At 38.7% G+C, this 25,840-nt stretch overlaps 1 protein-coding gene across 1 annotated transcript in view; it reads left to right on the forward strand.

The window, feature by feature from the left end:
• PCCA (propionyl-CoA carboxylase subunit alpha) overlaps positions 1 to 25,840 on the forward strand; it is a 287,460-nt gene that overhangs the window by 197,557 nt on the left and 64,063 nt on the right. Inside the window, exon 19 of the mRNA XM_085305994.1 lies at positions 14,878 to 14,976. Coding sequence (XP_085162120.1) covers positions 14,878 to 14,976 — 99 coding nt within the window. The remainder of the gene's footprint in view (positions 1 to 14,877; positions 14,977 to 25,840) is intronic.

A 25,840-nucleotide genomic window follows, 5' to 3' on the forward strand; every position in this document is an offset into this window, starting at 1 on the left:
TAAAATGCCGTGGTAGCATCATTCGGTATTGTTTAGCTCAGAGTAACARTTTTATTTTAAATACTTGAAGCCAGCCAGATCTTCAATTCAYGCCTACTGACCTTTTGTACATGCAATACTGGGTTAACTAACTTGCTTAAAGGTATGTTTACAGGCATGTAGCTCACTACTTGCTTCAGCTTATAACATGTAGTGTTTATTTCACTATGCAAAAAGATCCCAAAATACAAGATAAACTGAAATTATTGTTAGGGCAAAATTACACCTGTTTTTAAGCATACTAAATGCTGTTAATAATGTCTTAGGGTTAAGGAAAAACCCTTTGGGAAGAATTGGAACTGGGGTGTTATTTCCTTTCATGATGGTCCTTTGCTGCATTCTGCCTTGTGTAGAGGGTAAAGGCACCCCCACCTTGCTTCTCAGCTCTTTGGGTCTTCGCAGTGCCTCGCACAGGAGCAGCGGTTCTGCAAAACATCTGTATCCTTCACTTGGGAAAGGCAGCTCAGAAAAATCTGGAGGGACAGTGCTACCTTCTTTCTTGGGCCTTTATCCCACGGCTAATCCAATATGCGCCTCTCATCTACCAGTGGGGTGGAAGAGGCCGTTGTTCACRGGGAAAACTGCTCGTTGGCTTCAGAGATTTCTCCTGACTCATCCTGTTTTTTCTCCTTAATTTTATCCCATTACTCATAGCATTCAAGAGCAATGGTTATGACACCTTTTAGAGATTTTCAAATCTTTATAATTCCTGCCCTCCCATCTTCTGTTTGCCAAAGTCTATCTGTAAGTGAAAGTGTTAGACAGAGTGGTGTCTAGGGTATAATTTTAAACAGGAAGCAGATTTGTAGTGTTATATAAGCCTGTTGTAAATAGCTTGAATGTTGACTGCTTTGAGTTTTTGGCATTTTCCAATAGTATATTCAGRATCTCCCTCTGCCCCAGTCCTTATTGCTCTTTCTGTACTGTCCTCAAATTGTCAGCTACTTTTGAATAATGACACCCTGAACTAGGTAGAAAACATTGTACTAGGCTTTTTATAATCGTTTCACTGCCACTTATGATGTGCTTGATTTTTAACATGTGAATGCAGYTTTGTTAACATGGTTTTTCCTGCTCTGAAATGTTGTCCCCGTCTTTTCAATCTGAGGTTATACTAGCTATTTTTGACTTATTGAATCTCAAACTCATTTCTAGTTTATTGGTGTTCTAACTTTACTGGCCTTTTTTTCCAGTTTTTTTAATCTGCTTTGGAATTTCATTGAAAATGGTGTGCTGCTTTTTAGACACTTTGTATACCTTTTCATTTTTAACTTTGCCTGTTTTCTGACTAGTACTGTATTACGTTTCCTGCTGATATACTTGCATAACACCTCTCTCAGGCATTTTAATAATATTGGGGAAAGCTTATCGTATTTGTTTTGGTTTGGTTTTGTTTCATTCATTCTTAAATTTCCCATTGTGAGCTGCATTGCTGCTGTGGTTTTTAGGTGTAGACTGTCGTAAGCTGTGTTTCTCCAAAGAACACAGTGTGCAGCTATGTTCCATATTTTCTGTAAACAAGCTTTGCATGTAGTACAGAGGAAAATCCTTAGTGTTGATCTTTCATCTTGTACCTTCCAGTCTCCCAAGACACTTCCTACTTCTCCTTTGTGTTGTGATGTCAGAATTAAATCTCTTTTCTTAGGCGAGAGAAAATGAGTTTTACCCCTTTGAGAGCAAGTTCAGATGATAGGCTGAGTGTTCCCCATAGCAGGTCATCAGAGGTAAACTGCAGTTGTGTGCGCACAGTATGTGTGTGTTGCCTTTGTCGCATCTGGTCGGACGACTTTGGCCGTTTTAAGAGCAGAGATGGCAGAGTTTATTCTGAAAATGGGAACATAGCTCATTCAGGAGTGTTGTATTCCTTGCATTGAGCTCATGTCKTCTTCTCTTAAGAGAAGGAGGAACTTCTCCTAGGGAATTTTATTTATTCTTTGATCCCTAGTTGGAGCATCTGTGCACACTGATGTGGGGACTGTGATAAATGACTGGTCTAGTGGATTTTTACACAATGACTGTGTGAGGGTCCCTGCCTATATTTCTATGTTTCTTCAACACATGTTAGAGCCTGGYCAGGCTGGGCCCTAGGCTCAGGAGTTGGGCCTTTGCATAGAGTGCTAGGCAAAAGTAGGAAAGCGCTAGTATCTCTGAGGACTGCTAGAGTTTTAAATACTGAAGCATTGTTCCAGATCTAGACTTTCCTCGCATTTTTCCGTCATTGGAATTTTAGTGATATTTTATAGCTGCATTGGAAAACATGAAACAATGGCTGTTAGTCTAAAGGAAGGGTTTTTTTTTTTTTTTTTTTTTTTTTTTTTTTTTTTTTTTTTTTTTTTTTTTTTTTAGAAAGAGAAAAAAAAAAAAAAATAAGGAAAAAAATTAAAAATAAAAAAGAAAAATTAAAAAAGTTTTTAAGATGTCCCAAACACATTTAGAGATAACTCTACAATAGGATTCAATGTGAAATAAGCCGTTTGTGACAAAACCTTTAGAAACARAAGTATTCATACATTTCTCTCAATATTTAAGCAGGCAAAGATAGTAGAGACTGCAATGTCAGGATGCCCTATTCTTTCGTTTGGTTTTGCTGCCTAAGAGGTAGATCACATTATTGTKTTGTACTCTGCATTTTCTTCTAAATTGGTATCTCCAGCATTTCTTATTGTTGTAGTAAAAATATGTTCCTAACTTAATATGTGAGGATTTGAATGTTTTATTTAGGATAGTGTAAAATTTACTTCATCCTTGTTGACAACTGTTACAAAGATGTGTATTCTTGATTTGCCAAAAGACAGAATATTCACAGGCGGTTAAAATAGGTTGTTTAGCAGGTGCTGACTGCAATATGTAGTTACTGTATCATAATCCCTTTATGAGGTTTCTCTGTTGAGGAAATTATCTTTGTTTAATGCTAAAGGATGTAGGTAATTTGTTTCTAATGCCAAATTATTTCAGGGTGTGCACTTCACTTTTTCCCCTACACTTACGTAGATCGGAAAACAGTGTTCCAAAMAACTGATAGAACAATTTCCATATCAACTTTTATGTGCTAGAATTCAATTAAGATTGTTTAACTCAAAACATAAAAACTAGATTTAATTAATATGGGGTAGTTTTTTTGAGGAAATACTGTTTCTTATTTGATTCTTTTAGCATGGTGAATTTGAGTTTACCCTGGTAAAAGTCAGTAGCGAGTCAYTATCACCTTATTAAATGTGAGTAGCTGGAACTATAAGGAAATACCGAATTCCAATAGGCATCTATTTACCACAGTACTTTTCTGCTTTTTGAGTGAATCCATGGTTATGGATTTGTTAACATAAACAATGCAATCCCATTAACTGGGAAGATAAATAGCATTAGATGTAAAACATCTTTTTTTTACATTGCTACATGACCTGATTTGTTCTGTTTATGGAAATACTTCAGAACTTTTTAATATTTCCTCTTTTGTGTAGATGGCTTGTGGCTCTTCTGATACTTGTTCTTCTCCCCGTTTTTTCAGCTTTTCCTCTTTATCCCTTGTGTGCTGGCTGGGCTGTGTTCCTCCCTTTTCTATTTATCACTGACACCTCTGATGCCATCACATTCTATTATTCCTTTTTTCTGAGTTTATTTTGAAAACTAGAGGAGGGTGTTTCTACAGAGGGAATATGCTTTTTAATACTCCTGATAATGCCTTGCATTGTGCACAGTGCACACTGGTGTTGGTGTGTTTGATAAAAATGCATGATGCTGTCTTGGTATTACCCAAGCACGCCCAAGAGAAATGATTCAAGTGTGTGTTTGAGGAGCAGGGCATGGTGGAAGGGATTTGGTGATGGTCTCATTTCTGACCATCTCCTAGAAAGTGTTCAGTTAAAACACTTGCTTTACTTTTGAAGTTAATAAACATGGAAACAAACCAAACAATGGAAATAGGCTTAGAGATATCTTTTTCTGCATCTAGTCTCCTCTTCCCTAGTGCTCATTTTTGTTTAAAAGGTTGAGGTTTCTTCTTTTAACTTCTAACTGTAAAAATAAGAAAAGATTTCCTAGGACCACTTTGTTCTGATAACTGGCAACTATACAACTTTTCTAGTTAACATATCCAGTGGATTAATACAACATTCAGATGTGTTCCTTTTGGCTGTTTGATTGTAGGGCATACACTAGATCTGAAGCAGATGATGTTAAAATAAGCTGATCTTTAAAAAGAATCAGTTTTAATTCCATAGTATGCTTATTGTTGTCCGGAAGCATCTAGGGGCAGTTTGGGGAAGATATGCAACGGCAGTTAGTTTGCATATAAAGCTTTTAGTGTAAATGGTGATAACCTTGGGCTGGGGATAACCTAAGGACCAGTGCTGACCTATATATCCTGTTGTGACAGCTGAAAGCAGCAGCTTGGAACTGCTGGATGAAATCCATAGCAGTTGCCCACTGTACTTCTTGTCAGTACACAATGTCAAATCAAAGACGCTTGTTGTTGTTTTCTTTTTCTTTTTATAATGTTGCCTATTCTAACTGTTTTCTAGGAGGAGAAGATAGCTTTGCTACTGGGCAGTGCTACTGGGGCAGTGCAATAGGAAAATTAATTGAAATCAGTGGCTGACTGTGTCCATTGTGGTCATCCACCCTATGTAGCTAAGCCAAGGTGCAATACTGCCAAGTATTCTTTCAACTATAATAAAGGAGTGCTTTTCGTTCTCATTACCTACTTTGGAGCCTGCTGATTTCGTTGAAGCTCCATAGCAAGTCATAAATGATATGTGAAATAAAACACTTCTGCTCAGTTGATGTACACGGTCCTCATGATTACAAATGCTCTTCATGTTGCTGTGATATGTTGCTTTGTTTAGAGCAGACACAGAAGTCTACCTAATGCATAACTCAGTTTAGCAAAACAGCTAAATGAGAGAAAAAACAGAAATGAGACCACTTGGAACTAAAGAACTTTTCTCAAATAGCCAGTATTAATTCCTACCCCTCTCCCCAAATTAAGAAAAGAAAAATTAGAGACTCGAGAGTTGTGTGTGACTAGTCATTCAGTGGCAGTCAGTGCAGGAATTCATGAATTCATGGCTGAGCTTGAGATCCAGCTTTTGATGATACTCTCTTTCTAGTTAAATCTTTTTGTGTCTTGTGTATCCTTATTGCATAACTTTCACTCTGTAAATATATACATTAGAAGAATACTTAAAAAAAAAAAAAAAAAAAAGTTCCAAAATGTGGTTTTTGCCTGAAGTGGTGGCTTAAATCTGTCCTGTTTCATAGTGGTATAATGATGTTATAATGTCATTATGGAGTTTACACAGTTAAGTGAAATAGGACTTGGGATCACTGTGTGCCTCTGAAGTGAAAAAATGGAAACTTTGCAGCTGAAAGACAGGAATCAGAGTTACTTAGTGCACTCAATATATAGATATGAATATACCATATCARTATTCATTTTACCAAAGCAGTTTTTACTCCCAACATCATGACACAGATTATGGCACTACTGTACATACTAGACTCCTCTTTAAGACACACACACACAAAAGGAGACTATCCCCAACACATTATTTACCAGCCAAGGAAACTTGGAGTGTGGCCCAACTTTGAAAGTGCCAAATATACACGGCAAATGGTGTTTGATTCACCTGCACTGTTTTCCAGCCACCTGGGAGCAATATAAGTACCCAGGCTGGAGTATACTTAGCCTGGCAGAGCCAGGGAGTTCCTGCCTCTGGAGCACCTGGAATAGGAAAGAAAGCTTTGTTCTCTCTCTTTTCTGTTCTACATTGGATCTAAAACAAACCACATAATCCCCAAACCACTTGTGCTTTTTGTACCTCAAGCCAATGTCAGCAAACTTGAACAATTTTCTAATAACTAATTTCTTTCCTTGCATATTTTTACCTTTTTAAAGGCTTACTTGGTCTAGGCAGGTTACCAATACGAACCATCTCCTTAGCAGTGACTCCCCAAGAAGTAATGAAACAAAGCATTTGCTGCAGCACGGTGTTTTTGCTGTGTACAGCCTCATAGTAGGTGTTTCAGAGAGGACAATAGCCTTGGTGAGTGCCAGAAGAAAGCCCTTGCTGATTAGAAGTGATAAAGGCCATCACTTCCCTCTCATTTTGTTTTTGTTCTGTTGCTTTTGRAGCTGATACCTGTTCCAGACCTCTCTCCTTAATCTGTAGGCTGGCATACTCCCATTTCTAAAGTAAGACATACCAAAGTAGCTAATGGTAATTTGCAGCTGCACATTCTACCTTAAAGAAAAAAGAGAGAGTTTGAATTTGTGGGTATTTGCTTTATTTGAAGGGCTGTGGGCTATTTGCTATTTGTGTGGTTAGGGGCTGCCAATTCTATGAATGTGCTTAATACTTTGAATATTTGAAAGAAGTGATGGYGCCCTGCGCAATATCAGAATGTGCATTTGAAAAAAGAGCCTAGCAATTCAGATCATCTGGTCCTGTTCGGAGCGGGTAAAAGGCTGCATTGATGACACTTAGAGCAAATGAATTTCTCTCCTGCAGTCATGCACTGAATAAATTGCTTGATCTAGTTTGGTACAAAAGGCCATGATCTATAAATAGTTAACAGAGCTTTYTTCAGGACAAGTGATCTATAGACTGGAACTCTCTCTTGGGGTCTTTTAAAAAAGTAAGTGAACAAAAGAAAACTTTGTATATAAAAAAAAAGACTCTTCTAATGAGATTGAGACTCAGATATTTTAACTTCCTTTTGAAAGTACCTGGACAACCACTTCAGAAGTCTGAAAAGCTAATCTTACAGTCAATTGAAGAAGAAGAAGAAAAAACTCTGTGCCTGTTAATCTGATATGAATACATTTTGTAAACAACTACAAGCTGAAAATGCAAGCTGCAACCACAAAGTATTTAATTTGAATTGTAYTGCTATCCTACAAACTTAACTGCTTTCAATTTTATTTGTAAGCCAGTGCTTGCAGTCTTAACGCAACATCTTTTTGTTAACGGTTTTATGAGTTTTTTGATATACTGTGCAATTTGCCACAGGACCTATGTGTCCTGTTTGCTCTTTAATGCACTTTTTTGGCAGGTGATCTTACAGGTTTTTATACTATTGCTAATTGTGATAAGCAAAACCTTGTAATATGTTATAGAGTACTAAAGGAAGCGTTGATTTACAATGCTTCTTCWTGTGTCATTCTCAAAAGAAAGCATAAGAAATAAGTATCTGCAGAAACAGAAGGAAGAAGCTCCCCCTTTTATGGCATTTGCAGCTTTAATCTTTTTTCAGTGAAATGAGGCTAGTTATCTTGAAAGTTGTGTCAATGTGAATTCCACTGAAACTGCCTGTGCATGTGAAACTTGGGCAGATGAAGGCTACTGCCTTGATGAATTACAATTTTTTAAATTAGCATGGTGGTACAATGTTAAAAAACACATAATCTGAGTGAGGAAGTGGACAAAACATTTTTTTTTTATATAAGTGGAAGAAATTTCTTTCACAGATGCTGATTCTCTTGAGGGACTTTATCCTCTCTTGGGGGACTTTATCCTTCTCTGCTGGAAGCGTAACATGGTGGGATGCAAGCAGTCAAGAAGATTTCTGGAGGGTGCTGGGGACAACTGGTTGACACAGGTATTGGTTGATATGGTACAGCAGCCCTTTCCCTGACTGATGGTGAGCTGGGATGACAGCTGGATCAGCAGATCCATCTAACAAGGGAAGAACTGGATGGGGTCATGATAATAAATGGCAGCCTTGGCTGCAGCAATCATGAAATAGTAAAGTTCAGGATCCTGAAGGGAGTGAAGGAGGAGATTAATGGTGTACAGACCCTTAACTTCATGCTAGCAGACAGTATCTTCTTATTTGTTTATTTAGCTGGTAGGTATAATCCCATGGGAGGCAGCTCTGAAGAGCAAAGTTGCTCAGAAAAACTGGCAGGTCTTTAAGGGCAGCATCCTCCAAGCACAAGAACAGTCTATCCTTGATACTCAGGAAAACAAGCAGATGTATCAGGAAACTGGCTTGCTAAGCAGGGAAATCATGGCAGAGCTTCAGGGCAAAAAGGCAACATWCAGGTTGTGGAAGCAGGGACAGGCTACAAAGGAGTAAGTTGGAAATTCCAGGCATGCAGAGTTGGTGTTAGGAAAGCCAAAGCTMAGYTGGAGTTGAGATTTGCCAGGAACGTCAAGGGTAACAAGAAGATCTCTACTGCTGTATTAGTAATCAAAGGCATAGCAAAGGAAATGTGAGCCCACTGCTGAATGGGACTGGGTGATGTAATAACAGAAGACTTAGATAATGCTGAAGTGCTCAACGCTATCTTCAGCAACAGAGTCTGTCTAGCTCTGTTCAAGGAGGAAAAGAACGACCAGTAGTGGATGAGGATCAAGTTCAGGGACTGAGGCAGTTCAACCCATAGAAACCTGTAGGACCAGACATAACGCATCCAAGAGTGCTGAGAGTTAACTGATGTCATAGGGCAGCATAGGCTGCTCTCTATATGCCTTTGAAAGGTCCTGGGCATTGGAGAAGGCAGATGATCGGAGAAAGGCAGATGTTGCACCCGTGTTCAAAAATGGCCAAAAGCAAAACCCAGGGAACTTGCAGACTGGTCACCTTCACTTTGGCTTCTAGGAAAATCATGGAACCAGTCCTCTTGGAGCACATTTCTGGGAAGTTAAAGAAGATGATGGTCAGACCAGGTTGCTCAGGACTTTGTCCAACTAAGCCTTGAAAAATTCCAAGGACRGAGACCGCAGAATGTTTCAGGGCAACCTGTTTCTCTGCTTGACTGTCCTCACTGTGAAAAAGTTTCTCTTTCTATCCTGTCTGACCTTCTCTCATTTCAATTTGTGCTTGATGTCTTCTCCTCCTGCCACACAACACTTCAAGAGCCTGATTCCATCTTCTGGATAAGCTCCATGTAGGCACTGGCAARCTACTGTTAGGTCCACCTGAAGCCTGCCTTTTGTGATGGTGAACAAGACCCATTTTCCTTACCTGCCTCTCCTACAGCAGGTGCTGCAGCCCCCTTGATCATCTTGGTGGTCCTCCCCTGAACCYGCTCCACTTTGTCAATGTCTTTCTTGTACTGGAGAGTCCCAAAAGTGAACACAGTGTGTAGATACGGTTTAACGAGTGCAGAGTAGGAGTAGATGATCGCTTCCCTCAATCTGCTGGCTGYGCTTCTGCTCGTACAGCCCAGGATGCTGCTATCCTTCTTTGTTGCCAGGGAATACTGCTGGCTTATTTCAGCTCACTGTCTGGTTAGGTCCCCAGGTCATTTTCTGCAGTGCTTCTGTCCATCCAGTCATTCCCCTAGACTGTATCCTTGCAAGGGATTCTTCCTTCCCAAGTACAGGACCTAATAATTTGTCAAATTTCRTGTGCTTCACATTGTCCTGTTACTCTTGCCTGTCTAGATCCCCATGGATGGCAGCACTGTCCTCGAGTGTATTGGCTGATTCTTGCAATTTTGTGTTATCTGCAAATTTTTTAAGTCATCACCTGTTTCACATCTTGGTCCTGAAAMATGTCAAGCACTTTGTGGGAAAGTAGACCCCAGGTCACTAGCAAGCACAGTTCAAAGAACAAGAGAAAGAGCCTGGACAATAAGATCTGCCCATATGGGAAATCTTCATGAGTTTCTTTGCATTTGTGAGTGGCTACATGTGAARTACTACTTGGTTGATACCATTTCCTGATGTGGAAGATATGATTCCCTTTTTTTTTCCCGAAGTACTTCAAGACAATGCAGATGAGTTGAAGAAAATTGTATAGGAAGACCAGATGATTGCCATGCCATTCTGCAAATGGCCAGAAATGCTTGTGGACTCAGSCTCCAGGTGGCTGGTCATTTTCATGATAATGAAGCATGTTGTATTTATTAGCTTTAGGAATATTCAGAGATGAAAGACAGCGTTCAAGCTCTCCTGCTGACTGGGAAAGAGCTCTTTTAAATCAAGGGTTAGCAAGGTACTTTATTCCTTAAAATGCCTGGAGTTTTATGTATCATCCTTCTAAAGGAAGCCTGAGAATGACCAGCCACATGCAGGTTTTTTTTTGTTTGTTTGGTTTTTTTGTTTTTTTTTTTTTTTTTGCCTTAGGATACACAGGTCTATGAAAAGCAAGGGATAGTAACTCTGGCACAAGAAGAGTGTTGCTGCTTGTCTCTCTCATTCCATGTGCTGCTCCATTAGCCAGACAGCAGATTAGATGAGAATTTCAAGAATTTTGTGAAAACTGCTCAGGAACCATACACCACTTGGTCCAACTCTATTTGGATTAGTCTGAGATCACCCCAGACTGTTATTATTTAATACAGCTACTTACAGCTTCACCTTCTTTTGCCATACCTTCCCTTCTGAAGTAATACCTCTCCCAGAGAAATAATCTGCTTTTTTCTTTGGTACAGTAGGTGATGTTTAACAGTAATGCAGATGAACAGGTTTTTATCTGAGGCAATTAATTCTCTGAGATGGCATCTTTGGGTAGCCTTGAGGAAAGTATTCAAACATATATGCTACCTGACGTTTACAACAGTGACGCTTGCTGCCGTTTCTCCTTCCCTACAAGTTGATTTATAGGTTGCAGTTTGTAGAGTTCTTGCTACCCACAAATTGTGTATTAGTTTTACAGCGGACCTGAATTAACGTCATCATAACAGTTTGTTGTTTGAATTCTCTACAACACTGAGTGCTCAAAAATCTCCTTTGAATAGTAATGTTTGTTTCCCTGTTTGAATGTTGAAGATTTTTCACATCTTCATAGAAAACTGTCTTGATAAGAGAAAGTTTTCAGCAAGACAGGTCTGCAGAGGGTGACTTTTCATTTGGTTCAGCTGGTCGAATAGGGAAAGTCAGTACTTTTGCTGTTGCAAGTGGTAGTATTCAGGAGTGTAAGGAATCGAGGCAGTGGTAGTATAACCCGGTAGTAGGGCCAGGACTCTGAACGAGGAGCTGAATCAAAAGCCTGGAACCATCAAGTTAAACCTCTGTACTGGGGGGTAAAGCTGGAAACTGTGGAATTAAATCAGTAGTTTCAAGCTAGTCAGACTAAGGCAGGCATTAGGAAGTGCAGACACAGTGTTTTGAAGCTTCAGACAGGAAGCAACTGCTGTAGCTGCCCTCCAGTCTCCTGGAAAACCACCTTCATTTTCAGGATAAAAGAAATGACATGTGCCAGATGTATCTGAGACTCTGCATTAGCAAATTAACAGGGCTATAACACTCAGGCTTGTGCTGGCTCCCTTAATTGCCTGACATGTATATAAAATGCCAAATGATGTTCTCAAAAGGAAATGGAATGCAGATTATGCTTTACATCTCTTTGCACTATTAGTTAGCTGGTACCTATCCTGCTGAACATCAGGAACTCAGTCCACAAGAGGTGAAGGGGCTGCTGCTTGTGTAGTTCAGGTGCATGCCAACATCAGTCTGCAAAGTTGTGACAGAAGAGAAAGCTGTTGACCTTTTTCTAGCACTGTGTCTTGGACTTGTCATTTCTTTTTTGAGGCCTCATTTACAATGGCCTTTGAATTGGAAATAATTGTAAAGGAGAGAAGGAGAGCCATGGCTCCTTTATCTTCTATGTCCTTAACACAGGAACAAACCAACCTATTTAAAAAAAAAAAAAAAAAACTTAAAAAACCCAGCCCCACCAACATGGATGTGTTAGCAGTGGTTCAAACAGCCACAGTTTCTCTAGTGTAATTCCTCCTGACATACGCAACACACAAACATACACGGGTATGTGCTTGGAATTGAGTAGCTGAGGCTACACCTGGACTGTTTAGTTGTGATGTAAATCACAGTGTGGCCCACTGCATGAGTGATTTAGTTGGGATGTTTTTCATATAATTCAAATGCTAGAATCCTTTGAGTGGTGAGTTCCTTGATGGCTCTCTTGTGAGCACAGAAACAAACTAAACAGGAAATAGTCAATGTTAACTTTTCATTAGTTGCCAGAAAAAAAAAGAACATAAACCTAAAAAGACCAGGTTTTATTACTGTCTGTGTTGCCAGTGAAGAACTGAATGCAAATACAAACTCCAGATAAGTTCTTTGAACATCATGCCTGTTTCCTTGTCTCCATCAACTAACTTTGCTTGGCTRTTGGCTGCTGAGCTGCTCTTACTTTGCATGGCTTCTCTCAGAGGGAGGGGTTATTTTCTCTATCAGGTAAAGTACTGGTTTTGATTTCCACTTCTGCCCTTTCTCCCCCAACTGTTTTTTGTTTTTGTCCTCTGCTTTCCCTTGATACAGAGTTCCTTGTCTGTAGTGAAAGTAATGTGTTCCCGAAGTGGATAAATATCACGTCTCCAGTACTTACTTCATTTTCCCTGATGATCTCCTTGCTTTACCATCCTACCAGTTGGAGCGGTGACTTCTGACTTCCCTGTGATCCTCTCAGCTTCATATCAAAATCTTCCCAAGCTGCATGTAGCATGGTGAGCTCCAGGTGAAAGCAGCTGTCTGTGATCCTGTAGTGCTATTATATGAGAGGACTGCTGCAGTTTCTTGGGGTGTTCATTAGTTCAAATAACATATTTTTTTGCTTTGGTCCTTTATTCTTGAATGGAGAAAACACAGTAGAGACAACATATTGCCTGCTGGTTTTCCCACTTCACATAAGCAACCATAGTGTTCCCGGAGGGCCACAGTTGTTTAGACCTGCTTTTGGCTTTGATTGCTAACATCTCTTCTTTCATGCTGGCTTCTGCCAGAAATTCTTCGATGCTAACTTAATCTGGAATCAATGATGACTAGACTTGTATAGGCCCTTGTGAGGAATTGTAAACATGTCATTTGCCACTGTGACACATTTAGTTTTCTTTCCTTTCATTCCTCTGTACAGTGACAAAAGAGCTAATGACAAAATTGATTTTGCCATGAAGATACTGACTTGCACCTTACCACTGGGACATCCTTCACTAGTATTTAGATATCAGCCGTAGCTTTTCCGTGAGGCCACGTGTAAATCTTGCAGTGCAACAGCCACAGTATACAGTCACAGTTGTTTGTTGGCCAGTAKTTTGGTATGCTTTGATACCATTGCCCTTCCTTCCCTGGAGAAACGTGGTAAATGATTTTTTCAGGTCCAGGTTCCAGTGCAGACAGTTTTTCTTTGTTATAGTGATAGTGATGGATAGTTTTGTTAAAAATTGTCTTACCAAAGTTCAGTTGTTAATCAAAGAGAGTTGAGACCGAGCAACGGATTTGCCTTATTCTATTGGGAAGGTTTTTTTCAGATGTTTCTGCTGGTCTTAATAAAGACAGTACTTGCTGATTCAGCTTTGCTGATATTGGGCTGGATTCACTGGTATGTTCCAGCTGCTTTGCAGTGCTCTGGCAATGCAAAACAGCTGCAGGTCTGGTTTAACTCAAGCCGAGTTTATGGCTGTTTTGCATCACTGGAACAGTGTAAAGTATCTGAAGCATGCCAGCTAATCTGGCCTATTGGTGAACCATTRTAAATGACTTGTTTTTCTTCGTGTTCTTTACGTGAAACTTTATTTATAGCTAAAATCTATAGAAATTGAGTAGATTGTATCACTTAAAGGCAGATTTTATGTTCTAAAGTGAAGTGTCTATAAAATTTGAGCTTTTTTAAGCCAAAGAYTTTTTTTTACTTAACTGAAATGAAACTATCAAATTCTATTTTGCTCCTCTGCCCTTGTCTATTATGGATTTCTTTTAAGTCATACTGAGATTACTGCTGAAAGTCCTTATTGTCAGATGAAACAACTGTTAGTCTTTGTAATCTAAAAGAGCATGCTTATACATTTTATTTTGCCAAAAGTGGRCTCAGTCCTTGTTCTAAATACAGTGATTTCCTTCTAGTTTGCTGAGAAGATATATGTAAAATTTGTGGCACTATCAATATTGTCTGTAATTTGATGATTGAAAATATTTTGGAGATTTTGGAAAATAAGCCAAGCAGTATATTTTTCTGTTTGTAGTAAAATGTATGATTGAAATAATATTTACCTAACTTAAGTATCATGGTTAATGTTAAAAACACTCCACACACAGTAATTCGTAACTATGTTATTCTACACATAGTAATATTTTTGTTCTTAATCTGACTTCCTCTGAGGCTCTTACGATATTGAATGTGTCTGTATGTACTTTGTAACAGACGATATCATACAACGGAAGGATAACAGAAGCGTCATTACACCCTCTTTGTAATACACAAGTGTGCCTGTAGTTTTTCAGAACTCAAAAATTTTGTTCTTTGTATAGAAATGTTTTTGTATAAAGATTACATGATTTTTATTTTTAAATTTCTTTCTGGATAGCCATACTAATATTCAAGTCAGAAATTGCATTCCTCTGATCAGGTTTAGATTGAGAGAAAACATGACAGAATTTGCAAAGTTTTGCTGGACTTTGARATAACACGCCAAAGAATTAATTACTGCTTCATATTAATTAAGATAACAATGCAAAACCCTTCATTAGAAGCATAGGAAAAGTTCTTCCTTGGTCCTTGGAGAGAATATTATATGCAAGGCCTGTTGTGTGGGTTGCAAGGTGTCACTGGAATTTATATGCATTACTTGTCTAATTGCAGTAAATGTAGCATGTCCAGATAGGTTTAAAAGTTGGATGGCTGTTTGTTACTTGCTAGAAATYACTTGAAACCTTGCTACTCGGAGGCAGCTGTTCACAGGTCCTTCACCTCTCCCTAGAGATAGCTAGAAGACTCTGTTGTTGGACCCTGTCTTTTATGGCAGAAGCAGTAAACATGACAGGTTGTTTGGGAGCCATCTGTTTTAAAATGGTTGCTGCTTTGTATGCAGCAATGAACTTGAGATCAGTTTTCTGTCTGTCTTCATAGTAACAGCCTTGTTTGGTGTCACAACAGGTGGAAGTTGATGGGATGAAACTAAACGTGACCAGCGAGTGGAACCTGGCTTCACCCTTATTGTCTGTCACCATTGATGGCACTCAGAGGACTATACAGGTAACTCTTCAACACTTCATTTTGTAGAGCTGCGACGGCTACGTGCTTTTAGATACACRACTAATGTTGATACATGGGGCCTAAACTTACTGTGTCTTAAAAATGATGTTACACTGTGCAGCTACCATAATTTTGCCCTTCTACTTTGAATGCATTGGGCACGTTAGTGAGATTAACTCCCCTAGAGTTGCTAGGACAGCTTTGTACCTTTCAAATGTCTTTCATTTGAAGAGAAGTCAMGTATTTTAGACAGAAATTTACCCCGGTTCCTGGTATTTCTTCACTTAATGGCTGTGAAGAGCTATGGTTTCCTGAGAAATATTCTTAAGAAATTAAGTAAGAACTGTTAGCAGAAAGGATAGGTTTTGCAGTAAAACTATTCTCTTCCTAATATTTGAATCATCAGCATAGATTTTTTTCTACTTTTGGGCCTTTGCAGATGGAAAGCCACAGGACAACATATTTCCCATGTGTTGCTTTTATAAAATATTATTAGCTCCATGATTTGAAAAGAAGAAAGTAGAAAACATCCAAAACCTGTATGGCTCTGTCAAAAGATGGCTAAAAAGATTAATGTAGGTGTAGAGTCTTTCCTTCTGACCACTGGTGTGCTTGAAAACAACTGGAAACAAAATGATCTCTTTAACTGTTTTTAAGTTTTCTGAAGGTAATGCTAGTACAGATTTATATATTGGTTGAGAAACCTTTTGTTAATATGTATCTTGATCATGGAAATCAATGAAAGAAAAACAAAATTTCAAAACTTTGGAATGATTTAAAGTATTTTGCTACACACAGTATTATCTGTCTGTTTTATACGTTTATCAGTGATCTGATAAATAACAGTGATTTCTGTTATTATTAATTCACAGTGAACTATGTGCTTTTTTATTTATTTTTATTTTTTTTTTTTGCATTTTCACCCCTGGTAAATTTCCCAAATAAAAATGTTGCTTTTCCTATGACTGAATTTAAACACCTACAATTTTATGAAAATAAATATTGTATCTTTCAAGTATGATAATTGATTGAGAGTGAAATTTTCACTACATACCCAGATTCTGGACTTAATTTCTGTAGATTTCTTGGAAGGTTAATGGCATCTTCAGGTTGTATATCTAAAATAATTCTACATATATAGATACATACATATATTCTACAAAATATAAAACTAAACTTCCATTTTAATACTGATCCATTTTGGTGGCATAAAGTACATAATCCCTAATATTGAATAAGAAAGAATACTAATGTATGAACATACAAAATCTCTTTAGGAGAAAATTTTATGTTTATATGAATAACTGTATTTGGAAAGTCCCACTGCAAAATATTAGGATGTATATATAATAATTACATAGCATTATGAAGCACTCTGAGTATAACTAATAACAATAACACCAGTAACCAAAAGTGTAATAATTGAACTAGCACATAAATTTTGTTTCAAAACTAATGATCATCAGATYTGGAAATGCTTTTTGCTGGAAGCTGAGCCAGCAATAATGTTGCTTGCACTGCTGGAATATGACCAGATTGTATGAAATACTACAGGACTAACCACAGCAACAAGCGGTGAACTGGTTGAATGGTATTTATGCAAAAGAATGTGAAACAAGCACATATATTGTTGCTTTCTGAGATACTATCTTTAAGTCTTTGTTTTTAGCAAAGAAACTCAGTATCTTGAAAAGTTATTAATCTTTTAGTGTARGTATGTAAAATTATGGTAACCTTAAGCTTAACCTCTGATATCCACTCACTGGAATCTAAATTGGTTTTTTGGTTATATATTTCTCTAGACTTGCCCCACTGCAAGAACCAAATTAGACAAGTGTATTCCTGTAGGTCAATTTGTCTCCAAAAGCAATTGACCCCTGAGTCTTGAAGTATCTTCTTTCAGCAAGACTTAGCCCTAGAGCCATTTAAGCAACAAATATGGATGAATCGAATAATTCCAGCTGTGCTTTATTAATTTTCAGCCAGTCTAATTTCTCTTCATAGTTGATTTCATTCTTCTAAATTTGCTCAACCAAGTACATTCTTCGTGAATAGTGTGTTTCTTTGAAGGTTTGATATRTGCACCTTCGGCTCGATCCTGCAGTTTGGCCCCAATCCAGCAAAGCACTTAAGCACAGAAGCAGGAAATAAATAATTTTAAAATGTTTTCGTTTAAAATGTATTTATGTAAATTATAGTCTAGACATTCAAATTGTTGCATATCTGTCACACACATAAAAATAACTAGTTAGGCATGCTTGTCTATTTCTACTCCTCTGCTAAAGGCTCAGTGTGGATTAGAGCAAAAGCAGAGCACCAGCTCAGCCGCGCTTAAGGTTAAGAAGACCTCTGAGTTTAAAAAGCAGGTTTTCTAAGGCTAWCCCTAGACAGAGTAACCTAGGAATACATCTGAGCTGCTGGGGAGAGGTGGATGCCCTGGTCACAGCCTGTCTAGGGCATATCAGGGCACAACTAGGCCATGCAGCAGCCCCATGCCTCAGGCTTTGTTCCCTTTGCAGGAGAACCCATCTGTGCAGCAGATGGGCGCTGCGAGTGCCTGGCCAGGTCCCCAGACAATAGGGGGACCAGCACCCTGGGGGAGAGCGCAGGTCCGTTTTGCTGCAGCATATGGGCTCTACAGTCTTTGTGCTGACTTGGATTGCTATAAAATCCTTTGGACCTTCTAGTAGGTTATGAAACGGAGAAAATTTAGGCTCATTTGAGCAAGAGATTCCTGACGTTGCTTTTTGGGGGTGGGGAGCAGACTCCATAGCATTTCTTGAAGGACACAAATTCCATCACTCTTTTATTTATTTATTTATTTTGTAATTCCTCACTTGGTCCCAGTTTCTCAGCATTTTCCCCACTGTTGACTAAAACCTACTTCCCATTTGGGAGTCTGAATTTAATGCAGCATGAAGTGTGGGATTTTGTATTTGAAGTGCGTATCTACCAAGCCAATTTGTGTGTACAGGAATACTTTTCCAAAATTGTTTTCCATACCTATTTCCAAAGATTTCAGTGGCTCTGGAACTTGAGTTGCTGTGAATTCAAAATCCACTTTTGCTGAAAATTAGAGAAGTAACAAAAGGCATGTTGTTACAAGATTTTTCCAAGAGGCTTTGGATTTGAAGAGATAGCTTGTTATTTAAAATAAATATCTAAAATATATTTACATACAAAACACAGTCTGAATATGAATACATAAACTTTCAGGCAATATTTAGAATTAAATAAAAAAGCAAAGAAGCGATGTACTCTCTCTCTGTACCTATGAGTGGGGGAGAGTGTCAAAGAAGAGAAGAGAATGACACAAGGTCTAGCTGGAAGCTTGTAGAAATGCAGTGTCTCCCGGGGTCAATACTGGGCTCAGTCTTGTTCAACTTGGACATCCAGTGACCTGGATGAAGGGACAGAGTGCCTCCTCAGCTAGTGTGCAGATGATAAAAAACTAGGATGAGTGGCCTCACCTGGAGTACTGTGTCCAGTTCTAGATTTCCCAGTACAAGAGAGACATGGAGCTACTGGAGCAAGTCCAGTGAAGGGCCACTAAGATGTTGAAGGGACTGGAGCATCTATCTCATTAGGAAAGGCTGAGAGAGCTGGGCCTGTTCAGCCTGGAGAAGAGAAGACTGAGATGGGATCTTATCAAAGTGTGTATCTGAAGGGTGAGTGTCAAGAGGATGGGGCCAGACTCTTCTCAATGGTTTGACAGGACAAGAGGCTAYGGGTACAAACTGAAATACAGGAAGTTCCAGCTGCATATGAGAATAACCTGCCTCTTCCTTAGAGCTGAATATTTCCTTCTATTCCCTCGTGTGAACCAGAATCTGACGGGACCTCAAGATAAATCAATGAATCCAAGAAGTCCAGGGGATGGACTTTAACCCAACCGCAACTCTGTCCTCTGTCTGACACCATGGTGCAACGTGGATGATACAAGGCAGCAATCAGTGCCTTGTTCTGGGACACTGCCCAGGAGGATTCAGGTATTTGCGGAAGGAGCAGGCTGCCCATGAATAACATGCATGTAGGAGATCCTCCACCCTTTTTGCTTGCAAAATGTGGGCTAGTTTTCAAAAACCACCCCTACCTACCRTTCTTCCAAATTCTAAGCCTGCTCTATAGCAACTCCACCCTGACAAATTTTAGAACTCTTCAGTGCTGTTTTACAGTCCCTTCGGAGAAGATGTTTGGCTCTACTTTCRTTGATGTCGTCATCAAACATTCAGCCCATCCTTATATGTTGCCTACCTGCAGACARTTCCCTGTAGCAGAAAGATTCTGTGCCAGAATAGTTACCACCTCTCCATTATGCTTGCCTCTCTTTCTTGTGTCGTACACMCCTCTCCCCTTGCTGCTCCACTGAGGTCTCCTATGGTCACAATGTTTTAATGGCTCTGCCAGCTTGCTGAACTGAAGCCCTCCACCTTCAAAGGGAGTACAAGACTCTGCCTGGAGCACAGAAAGCTCAGTGGTTTTCAGTGGCTTCAATAAACCAGCTCTACGATGGTAGTGGTGGTAACTTCTCCTTACATTTCCTGGCCTTCAGAAGTTTGGTCTCTGCTGAACTGAAACTCCGTAGGGGCATAGGCATTATGGTACAGGACTGAATTGGACAAGGCCTTCAGAGGCCTGATATAACTTTAACATTAGCCTTGCTTTAAGCAGAGGATTTAACTACCTGATCTCCAGAGGTCCCTTCCAACCTAAGCTGTTCTGTGATGCTGTTGGATATCCCTAACTCTATGGTAAAAAGGCCTTAACTGGCCACAGCAAGATGTAAATACGAGAGTAATGGAGTTATTAAATAGGAGCACGATCCTGTTAAGCTGAAATCATGGATCCCAAGCTTCAAGTGACTGGAACAGAGAAATCTGCTGATAAAGTTCCCCCCACCATTTACAGTAATGTGGGAAATTCAGTGATGGAGCGAATTACTATTTTTAATTGTTRCATCAACAGCTGCAGCAGGAGGAGCATATTCTGCAGCTTGGAATATGGCAAATGTTTGTACTTCTCCAATTCTTTTAATTATTATTTTRGTTTATAATAACAGAAAAAATGAAAATGCTATAGATTATGAAACCTTTGCTCTTGGGAAAAGTCTGCCAGGAGAACAAAGTCTCTGCCCAAGTATTTGTTTTCTTCAACCCCATGGAGACTTTTCAAGCATATGTCAAATTAAAAAAAAAAAACTACTTTTTTTTTTCTTTCTTTTTTTTTCTTTCTTTCTTTTTACACATAATCTGTAATAATGATATATTGCACAGATTTTTGGGCCAAGGTACCATTATTTCAGCACACTCATTTCTTAAATCATGGAAATTGCTCTGTAAATCTTTTCCAAAGTCATGTACACAAAGATTGCTCAATAGTCCATTCTTTTAAGCTTGAGTGCAAGCACCTCTACTGTTGTCATTTATCCATGATTTCAGAATTATTTTTGCTAGGTTGCCTCTAGAAGAGGGAAATACAGAATATTTTACAAGCGTAGCGAATGGTCTGATTCTTAGAAAGTTACAGAGTATGTCTATACTGTTAAATAAAGAAGAGCCAGAGCGTGAGCCAGCACTGGGTTCCTGATTGCTTATATTGATTAATTGCTAGCTCACTCTCCAGCTTTCTTTTGGCCTATTTCAMTTATGGTTATCTTAGACAAATCTGATATAGGTTTATGCTGTGTTTTGTAGACGTAAGCAGTGGGGACTGAGACAGTCATTGCCATTTGGCTTCAGGGCCAGACATTAGTCCATGGCCTCCTTTATTTTGCAGCATAGATAGAGCCTCACAGGCTGCCTGTGCTTTCCTGCTTGCTTATCTAGCCCCAGTCATCTGAGAAAATAGAGCTTRGCCATGAAAATCCAAAAATGATCAGTGGATTTAATACAGAGAAATTGGTTTTTATTGCCTCCCTTGGCACTCTCTTAGCATTTGAGGCAAGTACAATCCAGGTCTCATCAATCCCAGATAAAAGACATACAGAAGTCCTTGGTGGACAGTGRGTTTTACTGCGGTACATGCTGCTGTATGACAGGCTTTAAAAAAAWTTTTTTTAATTATTAATATCTGTCTGTTGGGGTGCCATTATTGCAACTATTTCTTTCTCTGCAATTACACAAAGAGAATGATAGATTTTGACGATTTGTTTATSAAGCCTTATCATTGCCTATTAATTTCTATGGCAATGTCTTTTTGCTTCATTTGAATTCCTCCTGGTTCCTGCAYTGGAAAATACTATGAACAATTAATCCCCATCCACTCTGTCCATGCTGCTCATACTCTCACTCAGTTGCCTCTTTTCGGTACTGTAGAGTTATTCCTTGTGGAGAAGCCTGTCTTTGGTGTTCATGTTGCTCTCTGAAAGCTTTCCATYTCTGTTACGTCTTCTTGAGCTGTGGAGACCAGAACTGTGCCCAATATTAAAAGCATGGACAAAGCGTAGACTTTTTCCATAATGTAATGATATTCACTGATTTATTGTTTGTTCTCATTAATTCCTAATGTTACATTTAACTTTTTTACTCAAAACCAAGCGTGCAGCTGATGTTCCTGTTGAATTATCTATTAAAATCCCAAGATATCACTTCTGGGTGGTAATAGTTGGGGAGGGAAGCCATGGAGGCAGGGAGAAAAACCCTCTTAGGAAGGAGTTTTGGCCAGGAAACTTTAAAACTACATGATATTCTAGAGCACGGATGTCCTGGTGTCACCCTGGGCAAAAAAACGTAGCTGTTCTGGCAGGTGGAGGTGGTCCTTCCCAAAGGACCCAAACACAGAAGCAGAGAAAAGTCATAAATAGGAGAAACTCTGCAGCTTTATCAGCGTGCCTTAGATTGTCTATGCATGATTCAGTGCATATCTCATAGGTGCACTTGGAAAGATCTGAATATTTCTTTTTTAGATAAKTAAATAATTCATCTAGCTGAGTTTTTGAAAGTCTTTTGTGCAAGAAAATCAGTAATTGTACCACTAGGTCTTGTTGTTTGGACCAACAAAGGACCATAGATGGTCTAAAGAAGGACCAAGATCTGTATTTCTAGGAGTTGTAGAAAAGGGGAAAATATATAAACGTTTAGTATTAAACATATCCTGGTCTTTTTTGGTGGTTCTTGCTGTAATTGCCAATAATGTGTATTCGAACAAAAATTGCTGTTATTGCTTCTTCATTGACACTTGTCATAGTGTTTGCCAAAATTGTTAAGATTACTGTTTTTTTTAAATCATCCCTAAATGTATATATAGCCYGTAGGACAGCAGTAGCCCAGCTCCTGAGGCACAGAGCCTTTAAAAATATCAGATACCCTTTACTGTCACAAAAGACTATTTGTATAATGTTACTTTAAATAGCAAATTCCCAAATCTTATGAGTTAGTTAGTGTGAAAACTTTAACTCCAGGGTGACTCAAAACCCTTGTCCRTGGTTGAATAGAGAATTTGTGAAAAGAAAGGGAAAATGCAGAGAAATAAAAGAGATAGTATTATAGATTATTACTGTTTTTTTTTAATTGAACAGCTGAAGCAGAAATCACATACCACCAGCCCTAGCCACTATTTCATGAAAAGGAATTTTTCTCATCCTGGAAGGAAATGAGTGATCAACTGCTATGCCCACCCAATCCCYCTGGAATTAATTGTCCACTTTTCAGAGAGAGATCTGCCATAATAAAGCTGTATCTACAAACAACATACTTCTCACTCTCTTTAACTTAATGGGATTAGCAATATCCTGTGCTGCTCAAGGGGCTGATCAAATAATGTTAGCTATCACAATATCTTATAACATTTATTTTTTCCGAAGGAGCTGTAAATTTTAATGACTGGCAATATTCAGGATGAATAGCTATAACGATTCTGTGTGTATCCAAAGACAAAAGCACTGTATTCAGTTATTGACAGATACCGTAATTTTGTAATATCTAAACCTTCAAAGACAGGGAGTGGTTCTCTTGAACATGATAATACATTTAGAGGGCAAAAGGATAGAGAAAAGAGGGACATTGAAGAGGGAAAAGGGACCATAGATTCTGCAAAGAACTCTTAGAGCAGTGATAAACGTTATCAGCTCTACGCTCACATGATGGCATAGAATCTGCAACAGAACATAACATAGCACATCTAACTGAGGGTAAAGTGTCCAAATGTTTTACTCTATTATATTTTTTGTGACTCAACATAATAGCAGCAAAAATTTAAAGGGCCACAAGGAGAACTAGACTCTCCACTGTTATTGTAAATAATTTTAAAAAAGGGAAATGTTGGGCTAGAGTAAATGTCTTAGTATTTGTTCTTTACCAACACCAAGTAGTCATCTCTATTTTTTTTTCTTCATCTTCCACTGCTTTATAACACCTACCTACCTCAGAGGGTTAAAGGAACACATGGACGTTCTTAGGTTGAAGATGCTTTGTATACAAGCAGTACAATAGTATTATTAATATTAAATGTCTGCATGGCGAAAGGGTGACAAAGAGAAGTAACARGTGACATTGACATTGGATCTCACATAAAGAAGTATTGGGCAGGATCTCTGTTTCCTTTTTTTCTGTTCATGGGAGTACAGAAGCTGCTAAGCACCTAGTGTAATTTAATCTAGGCATTAAGAGAGAAGTCCTTCTTTTAAAAGTAATGGTATGGTCTCAGCCACTTACAAATKAGCAAGTGTAATTTCTCTGTGTGACCTGATGTCCTGTAAGCTGTCATGCTGTATTTAAGGTCCGTATTTGTACTGAGTTTGGGAATAGGTCCCATTTAGTCCCTGGAAGGATTCAGATAGCTTGCAACAGGTGCCAGGGAGAGGCCAGTATCATAGCACCTTACCAGGGTTCATTTAAAGGAAAAGAATACTTCCCCTTTGTACCATTTAAGCCAGAAGAAATGTTTTACATGTCAAAATGCTTCATACACCACAGGACTTGATCATCTCATTCCCCACTGAGTGTCTGCTGCCCTTGTAGGAAACCAGAAAATGTGGTTCTGCCATGAGGAAGAACAGCTAACTGAAGCTTCATTTACTTTTAAAATATGGTCTTAAACTGATAACAGCTAGGAGAAGAGCGGTGCACAGTATCAAGCTAAATTTCCATCTATAGTTTAATGCACTAAGGAGAAGAAATGATGGCACCACCAGTGGACAGCACTAGATTGTGACAGAAGTAGAGTGATTATCTAAGTGGAAAAGTTTGCAAGGCTCCCCAAATCCAAACAATGCAAAGAGGCAGTCTTGGTGCTAGCTGTCTACGCAAATGCAGTCTAGAGTCTACATTGGACCTCTTATATGAGATGAGGACCCACATAAGGAGGCTGTAGAAGTAGGTGACTGCTGCTGCATGATGACTGGGTGACACTTTGTGCACATGAAGCGTTGTGAAACTCTTCCCTGTATTTGGATGGAGTTGGATTTTGCACTGTGAAATGAAGTTCTGTTTTCCCTGAGAACTCTAGAAGACGGAGAAGTAGTCACATCCAAACCAGTCTTCACATTTTGACAAGTGGAAGACTTCATGGTTTTACAGCTACTCCTGCAGCTTTCTCCTCCTCTCTGATCTGACCATGAGGTCCAGAAGATGGGAATGACATAGTTGAATGAGAGAGGTTTTCAGATGTCCAAACACACTAATTTACACAAAATCTCATAGATGAGTTACTAGCAGCTGTATCTGCCATTTAGCTTTATAAGTTAAAGTACTGTTTTTTTCCCCCAATTTCCCTGCTATGGCTATATATATATATATGTGTGTGTGTGTGTGTGTATATATATTATTTAACCTGTTCAGGGATGATTCTGGCCTGTACTTTGCTTGGTTGAATTTTCAGGAGTTTACAGGTTTTGGCCAGTAAGGGGATAGCACTCTCCGCTTAAATTCATGGCATAACATTTTCAGAAGTAGCAGCGATCTAGATGAAGCAGAGGAGGCTACAAGAACTTCTGCACTCTGCAAAATAAAACCATATTGGGAAACCAAACAGTATTTCACTTAAAATTTTAACTATAGTCTTCTGGATTCACAGGAGATACTAATCAGTGGTCATCACCCAGAAATCTTTTTTTTTCTTTTTTTTAAAAAACTTTTTTAGGGTTCTTTATAGTCTGATACATTTTGCCCTAGTATTAATGCAGTCATGCCAAAGCTTGCAAAAACTGGAGCTGACCAAGTGGCAGTCTACATTTTCARTAACAAATGGTCTCCAGCTTTAGTTTAGACAAATAAAGGTAGTATATAATAGGTCAAGACAAATACGTTTGGGAAACTTTAATATGTTATTTGCTCTGTTAGCAAGTACKTGATTTGATGCATTACTTTTTCATTTGAAAGCAAAGGGACAAACTGCTTTTGGTGTGTTTCAGCTTCTTTGTTTTGGTCTCCTTCCTTCCTTRCAGTAGCTTGGAGATCCTAAGATATCAGAAGATTTGTGGAAAATACTCTGAGATCWTGTTACTGTCTAATAACATCTGTGTCTCTTTCAGTAATGTATATTTTAYATTTGGGTGAGCTGCTTTATCCAACTTCACAAAGGTTGTTATCATTTTTATCTAAAAGTACTCATCCGCTGCAGGCTTAACACAAAGCTGATTGTAACCCTACTGCATCTTACAATGAATAGATCATTGATACCCAACTAAGTGGAAATAATTTTCTATGGCAAAGCGGAAGAATTTAAAGTCACATCGCACTAACCTCTGGTAATTTACTGGGATTTACAGATTAAATTGATTATTTGTGAAATGATTGCAGTATAGCATGTACTTAAGATAGAGTAGGAAAACCAAACACATTTGGCAGGATTGTATATACTTGTCTATCTTTATATGCATTCATAAGCATTTTATGTTTGTATATATATAGCATATGCAGTATAATAT

The sequence above is a fragment of the Rhea americana genome, unplaced genomic scaffold (assembly GCF_003343005.1).
Source record: "Rhea americana isolate MKP2758 unplaced genomic scaffold, rheAme1 scaffold_23, whole genome shotgun sequence".
Lineage (NCBI taxonomy): Eukaryota > Metazoa > Chordata > Aves > Rheiformes > Rheidae > Rhea > Rhea americana.